This window comes from Notolepis coatsorum (genome assembly GCF_963971535.1).
Source record: "Notolepis coatsorum genome assembly, contig: SCAFFOLD_3571, whole genome shotgun sequence".
Taxonomy (NCBI): Eukaryota; Metazoa; Chordata; class Actinopteri; order Aulopiformes; family Paralepididae; genus Notolepis; species Notolepis coatsorum.
Genome location: NW_028169956.1, coordinates 1 through 12,500, shown reverse-complemented (window position 1 = coordinate 12,500; position 12,500 = coordinate 1). Strand labels below are relative to the sequence as shown.

The window sequence follows — 12,500 nt, the reverse complement described above, 5'->3', positions numbered from 1 at the left end:
CTCAGTGGATGAAAACATGAAGCCACGTTACAAAGCACAAAGCGCAACACTTCCCTGGCTCGCATTAGGCCTGGCAATTTTGTTTGCCATTGCTATGTCTATACATTGTTCGAATGCATTTATTTCTATTAGACCAGTGGTGCCCAACCAATTGGCCATGGTCGACCAGTAGATCAATGACATGCAATATAATTGCCACGAGCGATGGGATAATGTTAGCTTCTGAACAAGCTTAGCGTTAGCCATTAGCTTAGCGTTAGCCATTGCTGTCTACTTTCTTGTTCGAATGCATTTATTTCTATTAGACCAGTGGTGCCCAACCAGTCGGCCGTGGTCGACCAGTAGATCAATGACATTCAATCTAATCGATGCGAGCAATGTTACTAGTAAAAAGCTAAGCTAACTAGCGTTAGCCGTTAGCTTAGCGTTATCGTTAACCCTGCAATACGCTCAAAAGCGGACTCTACAACAGAGTTCCATTCGTGAGAAAAGGGTGGTGGGTTATATTGACAAGGCTTGACAACAGAGGTTCAAATATAACTTCATATTTATTGGTTATTTGTTTCTTTTATATCAGCATCCAGTCTCCAGTCTCCGTGTTAACACTTCCTGTGTTTACATTTCGAGCGTGACATCATCGACTACGGCAAGCTTACAAGCTCAAAACGCAAACCGTAAACAAAACCCAGAGCGCACCAAGACTGAAGTGTGTACACAAACTAGAGGGGGGAGAGGGGGGGGGGGGGGAGTTCGGCACGGAACTCGGAATGAGGACGGCACGGAGCTGATTTGACCCCAATGTTGAGTGAGAAAGCCTCCTTAGTCGAATGCAAAAAAATATAAATTATTATTATAAACGAATTGCATGCTTTCGCAGAGGACAAGAAGCCTTCCGTCGACTCCTTCAGACATTAAGCACCCCCACAGCCCAAATGGAATGATAAAAAAAGAAATAATAATAAAAAAATATTATACTTAATTTTTTTTCTAAATGTCTTTATTTTTCATAGTCGACTAATAGTCGACTGTTGACTAATTTCGGCGAATCAAAGTCGACAAACCAAATCCTTAGTCGGGGACAGCCCTACTATATGTTATCTATACAATATATATACAGTATCTACAGTATATATATAGTATCTATACAGTATCTATACAGTATCTATAGTATCTATACAGTATATTTAGTGTTTCCCACAGGTTGAGAATTTACTTGTGGTGGTGGGTGATAGATAGATAGATAGATAGATAGATAGATAGATAGATAGATAGATAGATGGATAGATAGATAGATAGATAGATAGATAGATAGATAGATAGATAGATAGATAGATAGATAGATAGATAGATAGATAGATAGATAGATAGATAGATAGATAGATAGATAGATAGATAGATAGATAGATAGATAGATAGATAGATAGATAGATAGATAGATAGATAGAATAGTTTATTGATTTAGAATGGAATCATACATATACATTTGATCACAGGATGAACAGGTATACATTATCACCATTTACCAATAGGATTAGAATAAACACAATAAAGCCATAGGCTTGTTTCCATTGTGGTCCTTCATCATTGGTGTCAGTGGATTTATGTACTGGTGTGTGGACGTGGGTGTTTGTAGTGTCTGGCACGGCATGGAATGTCACAATATGAGATTTTGAGCGAGAATGGTGAAATAATTTTTGAATATTTCAGCTAATGAAATTAAATATTTATAATCATCAACTATCCAGTTCGTTTTTATAGTGTAACGTTTGACTACTTAAAATTGTGGAGAGAGAGAGACAGAGCAAGAGAGTCTCAGGCTCAGCCCCTCCCTTCCTCGCTGTTTGAGCTGGACAGCTAAATATTCTCAACTCAAATGAAAACTCACCCAGATGACTTTTCTTAGCTTTGTTAACGTTAGCAGCTAACGTTAGTTAAAGTTTATACTGTCACTTGGGCATACATGGATGGTGAGGATACAAAGCATGTTAGACGCATTGGACCAATTGGCATTGGATCTCTGTCTTTCTTCAACAAACAAGTTTCAAGTTTTAAGTTTCCTTATTAGTTGTCACACAAAAATACAGAATACTTTTATATGAAATGTTTTTTTTCTGTTCTGCTCCTGAGAGTGTGCTAGATAAAAATACTCAAGTATAAAATAGAAAGACAAAAGTAGGTAAACAAGTGTAAACAAAAGTGTTCAATATTTAAGCATTACATCACGCGCAGGAGTGTGTTATACTGATTAGATCAAATCAAATCAAATCAAATCAAATTTATTTATAGGGCCCGACAACACACGTTAATGTCCCCATGGGCCGTACAGGTCTTCTTTAAACAAGTCAAGAAGACAACATAACAATAAGTCAAGAACAGAACAAGAACACCATAGGGTCCAAATTTTTTTTAGATGAATGCAAATAAATGAAAGAATGCATGCACTCCCAGACATACCCCACGCGAAGGTAAGGAAAAACTCACTAAAACCTAACAATAGGGAAAAAAAGCTCCACAGGCAATGTGGAGGAGAGAAACCTTAGAAGGGCCGTTCAAGGGGGGATCTCCCTTCTTAGATGTCGGTGATAGTAGTGTTGCAGACGGACAGTTGGTAAGCATGCACTCATGTGTGTGGTGAAACACAGATGAGTGCATGCAATAGCAACTGTACATTTTGAAAAATTAAAGATAGAGCTAATAGCGATAGCAACTGAACATTTTGAAAGATTAAAGATAGAGTTGATAGCGGATCTATTTGAGGCACAGGGGCGGCGCAAGAGGGTCACGTCCTCCCCGTCTTAGTCACGGGACATTCAACACTCCGGTCGTTGCTCAGGGACAGCCGGAGACAGGGGGAAGGGGGGTGGCGCAGAGAGGGTCGCAAACTCCCCGACATCATCGCGGGACATCCGGCACTCCGGTCACCACTACGAGACCTCCGAAGACAGGGGGGCACGCAGAGGGGGTCGCAATCTCCCGGCCTTCGTCACGGGACGTCCAACACTCCGGTCAACACTCCAGGACAGCAAGTCATAGGAAGACAGGGAGACGGGACAGGCGTTAGACAGCTCATGAGATTGTAGTAGCATAGCAATAGATACAAGTGGTAGGCATATATGTGAATGGAGTAGATATATGAAGTAAGCGTATTATGTGAATAGAATAGAAGTACTTAACCCAGCAATGAAACCGCGTTGACTGTTAATCTGTTAACAGTCTGTTAATCAGTTGACAGGACCACGGACAGACGGCGGTGAATAACTGATCCAATGCCTCGGAGGTGCATGTAGAGCAGTCACTACAAGCTTGGCCAAGACCCCGAGGCATCCATCACCTTGGTCAGCGCCAGGAGACGGGTACTCAGAGAGAAGGGGGAGGGAGGGGGGGGGGGGGGGAGAGGGGGGGGGGGGAAGAGTTAGAGAGTTCCCATGTTTGTGGTGCTGCAAAGGAGCAGACATGTAGTACCCTGTAGTGCCATGTAGTACCCCGTAGTGCCATGTAGTACCCTATAGTACCCCATAGTGCCATGTAGTACCCCGTAGTATCCTGTAGTACCCTGTAGTGCCATGTAGTACCCTGTGGTGCCATGTAGAGCTATGTAAGCCATGTAGTACCCTGTAATGCCATGCAGTACCAAGTAGTACTCTGTGGTACCATGTAGTACCCTGTACCCTAACTAAACTACCCTATAGTAAACTACCCAGTGGTACCATGTAGTACCCTGTACCATAACTAAACTACACAGATTAATCTAAAGGTCAGTCCCCGACCAGGTGAGATCAAGGTAGGTTGAAGGAGAGAGAGAAAAGATGAGTCTTAAGCAGGGATTTAAAAGCTTCGACAGAGCAGGCGCCCCTGATGACGGCAGGTAATTTGTTCCACAGGTAGGGAGCGCGGTAGACAAAGGCTCTGTGGCCGGCGGATTTCTTTTTAACCCTAGGGGTCGATAGAAGCCCCGCATTTTGTGAGCGCAGAGCACGAGCGGGCGAGTATCGGGAGATGAGATCAGATAGATAGAGCGGTGCAAGCCCATTTAAAATTTTGTAGGTGAGGAGTAGCACTTTAAAGTCAGAGCGGGCTTGGATAGGAAGCCAATGTAGGGCGGACAAAACTGGTGTGATGTGATCAAATTTTCTAGTTCTAGTTAGTATCCGTGCAGCCGCATTTTGCACGAGTTGAAGATTTTTGATGCTTGAATTAGGTAAGCCTGAAAAAAGTGCATTACAGTAGTCCAGACGTGATGAGACAAAAGCATGAATCAGGGTTTCAGCATCAGCCAGAGTTAAAATGGGGCGTATTTTTGCGATATTACGAAGATGGAAGAATGCAATTTTGGTGACATTTTTTATATGTGCATTAAATGAGAGGGAGGAATCAAAAATGACTCCGAGGTTTTTTATGGTGGAGCTCTGGGATACATGACAGGTATCAAAGTTGAGGGAGATGTCCTGAAACAGGCCTCTGTGGTTTGGGGGGCCAACAATTAACATCTCAGTTTTATCTGCATTAAAGAGTAGAAAGTTTTGCGACATCCATTTTTTGACGGCAAGCAAGCAGGCCTCAAGGTTTTGTAGTTGGGAGGAATCATTTGGCTTAATAGGTATATATAATTGGGTGTCATCAGCGTAAAAATGAAAGTTTATGCCAAATTTGCGTATGATATCGCCGAGGGGTAGCATGTAAATCGAAAATAGCAAAGGGCCCAGGACAGAGCCTTGTGGGACACCACATTGCACTGGGAGGGTCTCAGATGTTAAATCATTATAGACCACGCAGTGTGTTCTATCAGTTAAATAGGATTTAAACCAAGCTAGTGCGAGACCCCGAATGCCAACATGGTTCTCAAGCCGACCTAGAAGAATCGAGTGATCGATAGTGTCAAAGGCTGCACTGAGATCAAGCAATAAGAGCACAGATGTGAGGTTTGAGTCAAGAGAGAGCAGTAAGTCATTTGTGACTTTGGTAACCGCCGTTTCGGTGGAGTGTAAGGCTCTAAAGCCAGATTGAAATGATTCATTAAGATTATTGTTTGATAAATGGTCAGTAAGTTGCGTTGCGACGATCCGTTCTAACACTTTGGATAGGAATGGGAGATTGGAGATAGGTCTGTAATTTTTCAAGATTAGAGGGTCGAGGTTCGGTTTTTTAAGTAATGGTTTAATGACGGCTGATTTAAAGGCCAGGGGCACCACGCCAGTAGACAAAGAGGTGTTGAAGATATTGAGTAGGGCAGGGCCTAGAGTTGGGATGATGAGAGTTGCTGGGAGAGGGTCAAACAGACAGGTTGAAGGTTTAGCCGCGCCAACCAGTTTAGAGAGGGCACTAAGTGAGACGTTTTCAAGGCAGCATAGCGTATGACTGGAATCAAAGTCAGGGGGAATGCCCGTCAAAGGTTGGGAGGGACTCTGATTGTTGAGTAAAGCAACAATTTCATCTCTAATGAGGTCAATTTTCTTGGTAAAAAATGTCATGAATTCGTTAGCCGAGAACGCATGGTTTAGGGCACTTGGTTGTTTCTGCGTAAGTTTTGCAACTGTGTCAAACAGAAACTTTGAGTTGTTTTTGTTTTCATTTATGAGCCTGGAAAAATAAGAGGTTTTGGCAAGTGAGAGTGCCTTTTTGTAGTTACGTAAACTATCATTCCAGGCGAGGCGGAATACTTCGAGTTTGGTCGAACGCCATTTATGTTCAAGTTTGCGACAAGCCTTTTTAAAGGAGCGCGTTTCCTCCGTAAACCAGGGAGTTAGTTTTTGCGGAGCACGTTTAATTTTAGGTTTAAGGGGAGCGACAATGTCGAGGGTGCTACGAAGGGCGGCATTAAGTTTGTCTGTAAAGAGATCAAGGGGGCCAGAGTAAGAGAGGAAGGGAGAGAGGGTGTCTGGTAGGCAGTTAACTAGAATTGGGACAGTTGAGGCGTTAATACGACGGCTCATGTAGGATTCTACACTGTCTGGGCGAGAAACCGTCAGATCAATTTGAAATTTGATGAGGTAGTGGTCTGAGAGAGCAGGAACATAGGGGGAGACGGTCAAATTTGACACAGTGAGACCGCGGGCTAGGACTAGGTCAAGGGTGTTCCCACCACTGTGAGTGGGTTGGTCAACGATTTGAATGAGACCGACAGAGTCAATGATGTCGGTAAAAGCCTTATTTAGGGGATCTAGAGTTTTATTGGAATGAATGTTAAAATCACCAACAATTAAAATGTTATCTGAGCGCAGGTGTGGTTGTTAGGCCCGACACGCAGCGGAGGGTCGTTAGACAACCCTAGACGTGATCTAATCAGTATAACACACGACTTCAAGTGATGTAATGCTTTTATACAATGGCCAAATTCACCCAACCTTATTGCTATACAATAAACACACAGTAATTGAAGCATAATGGAGATTTATTCAGAAAACCATCCACAGAGAAAGTAGATCCAATAGTAGATCCACTAGTCCACATTCCCTAATAGATAGTGTGTACGTAAATGAAAATGTATGTGTCTGATAAAGAGATAGGTATATATGGATGAAAAGGCATGTGTCTGATAGGGATATATTATTAAAATATTGTATAATTGGCTGATATGAACATAGATAATGTATGTAAAAGCTAAATAGTATATTATGCTGTATTGTATTATGAATTAATTATGAGTAGGTATTATTGTATTATGAATTCATTCATAAGGAGTATATATGTTTTTATTGTATTATGAATTTGATTCGGGTTTTTATTGTTGTTTTAATTGTCTGTAAGACATGTAAATGCTGTGAGTGTATAAGGGTTTTTATTGTTGTTTTAATTGTCTGTATGACATGTAAATGTTATGAGTGTATAAGGGTTTTTATTGTTGTTTTAATTGTCTGTATGACATGTAAATGTTGTGAGTGTATAAGTCTGTAACTGTATTTTATGTGTTATGGACCCCAGGAAGAATAGCCCCAGCACTGCTGTGGCTAATGGGGATCCAAATAAACTTAAACTTAAACTAGTAGACACCCGAGGGAGCTTCACAAACCATGTTAAACCCAGATTCGGCTCAAACAAGGGACTAAACGCGTTTCGCAATTATGCCACATCAATGTGGAACGCCCTACCCACAGCTGTAAAGGAATGTGAATCACTACCCACTTTCAAAAATCACTCTCAAAGAACACCTACGGGAGACTGCAATTCGAAACTGACCCCTGTAAATGTCCTAACCCAACCCCCTCCAATGTACAGTAAATGTCCTAACCCAGTAATACACGAGACCCTCTTCTTGGGACCAAGTAAGGTTTCGTCGATAATCCAATGTACAGTTTGATCTGTATGATCTGATATGTCATAAATGTATAGATGTAGAAGTACTGTCTATCTGTATGTCATGTATGTCATATATGTTATGATGAATTGAAAATGGGGAACCCTGATGTAAACAAGACAAAAGTATTTCTCTGGTCTGCATCCCCTTAACAATTGTGTGTATTGAGCCGTACTGTATTGTACCCATTCTGCAATTTGTTAATAACATTTTCAATCAATAAATCAAATCCAATTTTTTTTTTCACAATGGGTCATGACAAACCAATTACATAATCCAACATACTGTATGTGTAACGAACTAACATATTCCAGTTGAATGTATCTTTTTTGGAGGATTAGTTCAAAGGCTATTCATACTTCCATTTGTCTATCTATGCCGGATTCATTCAGACAAAAAAAAGTTATTAGGTTGTGGGAGGGATCTGGGGTCACGTGGAGTGTGTTATATGAAATAACAACATCTAACTTGACTGTTTCAGCCAATCAGAATCAAGAAATGTGCATGCCATTGTATAAACATATATACAATGCAAAAAAAGTAACTGAGTTACAATACAATATACAGTACAATGCAGAAATGCAGAAATGGGATGGGGTACAACTTAGGGTAAGGTGCAATGAGCAGTGTTAGGCAAGTTACTTTTAAAAAGTAACTAGTTACAGTTACTAGTTACTTATTCCAAAAAGTAACTAAATTACTTACTCAGTTACAAATTATAAAAGTAACTAGTTACTTCAGAAAGTAACTATTGCGTTACTTTCAAGTATTTTTTTTACATAAACAACACATCGAAACTATTTTAATGTTGCTGTGGGACAAAGTGAGACTAGCTTCCAATCAAATGCCATGTATGTAGATATTATAATTACTATATTTATAGCACAGTCTTCGGGTGCTCACTGCTCAGATATATATCTGAGCAGTGAGCACCTGAAGACTGTGCTATTAAACCAGGAAGTGCAGCACTGTTGATAAGGCTGTAGCCTCCACTACTGTATAGTGCCCTGCGCTGCAATACAACTAACAGAAGAGTGAACAAAAAACGCTCATGGACCCGCGGTCTGTCGTTGACTGCTCGCTTGTGTTGTTCGTTGGATTAGTTTTGGATTATTTGGGCTCGCCAAACAAACTAAAAACAAAATCAAAACGTACACGGACCGCGGTCTCACGTTGACTGAACTGTCGCTGTGTGTCAGACCCTGGATGCTTTCAAACACCCGCCCACCTCTACCTCTGATTGGCTTACCATGACATTTTACTAAACCTCAGCCAATCGCGCACTGTCCACTAACCAAGGAAAAAAAGTATTGCTTCTCGGCGCAGAGATCTGTCTGATGAAAAAAACAGATTAAATCATAGTAACGCGCCGCATTTTTTTGGCAGTAACGGTAACAGCGTTATTAAGATTGGAGGAGTAATCCGTTAAATTACTCGTTACTGAAAAAACTAACGCCGTTAGGAACGCCGTTATTTATAACGCCGTTATTCCCATCACTGGCAATGAGGTATGAGTTGTAGTGCAAATCTCTTTACCAATAAATATAAAGTGTGTTAAAGTGTCTAAAGTGGGTGCTACTGTGAGTTGTTTGTTTAAAGTGAGTGTGTACGTGTGGATGTGTGTGCTGTGAGTGTATTTGATGGTTTGTTACATAGTGTTATTGTCGTTGAGCATCCGGATGGCCTGGGGATAGAAGCTCCTTCTGAGTCTCTATCCAAAACAAACACTTACAAATGCAGGGCTCGACATTGTTGACATATGCGTAGTGCATTGTTGATTGAGTGTTTCTATTGGTTAGGACAGCAACAGCTTTGAGACGACGTTGATTGACATATACAGACAAATTGTTGAATTCAGATTCATGTGGCATTGTTGATGTTTTTCTATTGGTTAAAACCGGGACAGTGAATGTTGAAAAGCGGGACATATTGGCGTTTTACAGATATTTGTCAGGACTGACGGGATACAAAGCTTGACAAACCTTAAAAAACACTTGAATTCAGTTGAAACGGCAAGTACTCAAGTAATCGATTAATCACGCCCATCTCTACGAGACACCAATATATTCATTCAAGGATTCCCTTGGTTTGCTTCTGCCCTTGATATACAACTCTATTATAGATGTACATTGACATCATCAGTACTCTTCCCACTAAGAGAGGGAAATACGTAGTGAGCGAGGAGGCATGGGATATGATGTATGACATCTCCTGTCACAGTGTAGTCTCTCCCTCTCCCTCTCTCTCTATCTCTCTATCTCTCTCTCTCTCTCTTTGACACTGTGTTTCCGGGAAGCAAGCCAATCCGATGACTTTGGATGCAGAGTCCTTGGCTCGCACAGTGTAAGAGGAAAGATTTGTTTGAGATAATCCTGGACCCCGAGTTTGACCCGTCTTCCTGGCCCTTGTCATAAAGAGCTTTGATGCCTCGACACTAAGCAGGCAGGCTGCCTGGAGGCATGGGTCCTGGCGAATGAATTAAATAAAGCGATTTGCCCGCTGTATCTAGCATTAGTAATCCACAAAGCCTACATACACCCAGGTAATGCCCATCAAATATAATCCTACATGATTTAAATGCCCTTCACTGGGATTAGAAAAATAATAACAATCTATCACCCACAGAAAGGACATTGACAAGGTGACAGGGCTTGAAATGTTGCCGCGGGGACGAGAGGCCACTTTTAGTACGAGAGGCGCGAGGGACCCTTGTGTCCAATTTGAGTCCCAAGAATTAAATGTGGCACATGAATCCCACCCCCTGTAGTCTTCCTAATGAAACAGGGTCTATTCGCAGGCACCAGCACGCCTCCAGGCATCGGTGGCACTGCCGTGCCCAGCATCGCCACCTCCATCGGGGTCAACGGGTTCAGCACCCTCCCACCCCAGAGCAACGGCCAGCCCACCTCCGAAGCCATCTACACCAACGGGATTCATCCATACCCAGGTGAGCCAATCAGGCTTTGGTTCTACCACACGACGGACGAAGGAGATACATTCGAGTTTTTTTTCTTCCTCCATCGAAAGCACAAATGGGGGAAATGGATTGGAATGGTATCACATTGCGTGCACTGTTCAAAAGTTGAGAATCTACCTCTCTCTCTCTCTCTCTCTCTCTCTTTCTTTCTCTGTCTCTCTATTTCACACACTCTGACACTCAATCATTTCTGGGGCTTTGAATTGAAGTGCTTTAGTTTTTGAGGATACAAAAAAAATATATCTTCAGCTGATCTCAGAGCAGCCAGTCGTGACTTCATGATGAATCCCATCAGTTCATCCATCAGTCCATTATGGTTAATTTGATTGAGTCTCAGTCCTCCTCCATGGCTCCTTATGTTGTCTGGGGTCTGATTCCTGGAGAACTGAAACACACACACACATACACACCATCTCCCCCATCACTGCATTATGCAAGGCAGCTGCAGTGGTAATGAAGTACAAAGTGGTTTTGTTTGGCATGTGTTTAATATTTGATGCAAACACTGGGGGGTGAGTGAGTATTTTATAGTTGTTTTACTTTATTTTTGTATTAAAAAAATATTCATTAAGACGTGACTACCCAAATGTGTCTCTTTATCTGTGTGTGCTGTACCCCCCAATGCTCCACCAGATAGCCTCCGTCTCTTGTCTATTGTCTTGTCTATGTTGCTGTCTGTCTTACTCGATTTCTTGTTTGTCTCTCTCCTCTCTCTCTCTCTCTCTCTCTCTCTCTCTCTCTCTCTCTCTCTCTCTCTCTCTCTCTCTCTCTCTCTCTCTCTGTCTCACCCTCTGTCTGCATGTCTCTCTGTCTATTTGACTCTATCTTTCGCTATATCCATCTGATTATCTCTCTCTGTCTCTGTCTCTCTCTCTGTCTCACCCTCTGTCTGCATGTCTCTCTGTCTATTTGACTCTATCTTTCGCTCTATCCATCTGATTATCTCTTGCTCTCTGTCTCTGTCTCTCTCTCTGTCTCACCCTCTGTCTGCATGTCTCTCTGTCTATTTTACTCTATCTTTCGCTCTATCCATCTGATTATCTATCTCTCTCTCTGTCTCTCTTCTCTCCCTCCCTCTGCAGCACAGAGTCCTACAGTGACTGACCCTCTCCAGCAGGCATATGCGGGTGTGCAGCACTACGCAGGTGATCTGCCCCCCCCCCCCCCCCCCCCCCCCCCCCCCCCCTTCCTTCCTGCCTGTCATGCCAGTAGACATCATGGCAAGGTTGAGATATAGCCAACAGGACCAGCCAATGTTGTTCTGGATTAGGCTCATTTACATTAAGATTTGAAAGGATTTCCAGTTGACTTGATTATACACCCACACAACAATCTTAATGCCAAATGTACACTGAGAGCTGAGTCTCTGAACCCCCCTCCCCTCCCCTGACACACACGCGAAGTATGGTTTTGTCAATATTCCAATGTACAGTTTTGCTTGTACAGTTGTACAGTGTCCCCCACCCACCCCTCCTACCCAACCCCCCCCCCCCCCCCCCACCCACCCAACCACCTACAATGTACAGTCTCCCCCCCACCCACCCAACCCCACCCCACCTACCCAACCTCCTCCAATGTACAGTTTCTACGTCAAATGTATATACTCTCTTTTCTGGACTATTTTTGTATCACAAACTGTACTGTATTTGCAAATCTGGTATGTCATAAATGTATAGATGTAACAGTACTGTCTATCTGTATGTCGTGTATGTCATATATGTTATGATGAATTGAAAATGGGGGACCTGATGTAAACAAGACGAAAGTCTTTCTCTGGTCTGCATCCCCTTAACAATTGTATGTATTGAGCTGTACTGTACTGTACCCATTCTGCAATCTGTTAATAAAGTTTTCAATCAATCAATCACACACACACAGCCGCCTACTTGATAGCTGATATAGACCTTTCTTAAGCACCAATATCTCTCTGACACCAGCTCTTCTGTGTGTGTGTGTGTGTGTGTGTGTGTGTGTGTGTGTGTGTGTGTGTGTGTGTGTGTGTGTGTGTGTGTGTGTGTGTGTGTGTGTGTGTGTGTGTGTGTGTGTGTGTGTGTGTGTGTGTGTGTGTGTGTGTGTGTGTGTGTGTGTGTGTGTGCACATCTGTCTGCATGCTTAGTTAAACAGCGCTGTGCCTGCTCACACTGTCTGTCATCTTTTTTACATGGTGCTGAAACTGCAGCCCAATGAGCCCACAGGCTCTCAGAGCCACGAATGCAATTTATTTACCCAACA

The 12,500-nt window shown here is 42.5% G+C and overlaps 1 protein-coding gene across 1 annotated transcript in view; it reads left to right on the top strand.

Moving 5' to 3' along the window:
* The window catches only part of LOC311248641 (CUGBP Elav-like family member 4), a gene marked incomplete at both ends in the record, with an annotated part of 13,809 nt that extends 2,396 nt beyond the window's left edge, over window positions 1–11,413 (top strand). The window contains 2 exons of the mRNA XM_084339495.1: window positions 10,089–10,238; window positions 11,351–11,413. Coding sequence (XP_084195621.1) covers window positions 10,089–10,238; window positions 11,351–11,413 — 213 coding nt within the window. The remainder of the gene's footprint in view (window positions 1–10,088; window positions 10,239–11,350) is intronic.
* Between the last annotated feature and the right edge of the window lie 1,087 nt (window positions 11,414–12,500).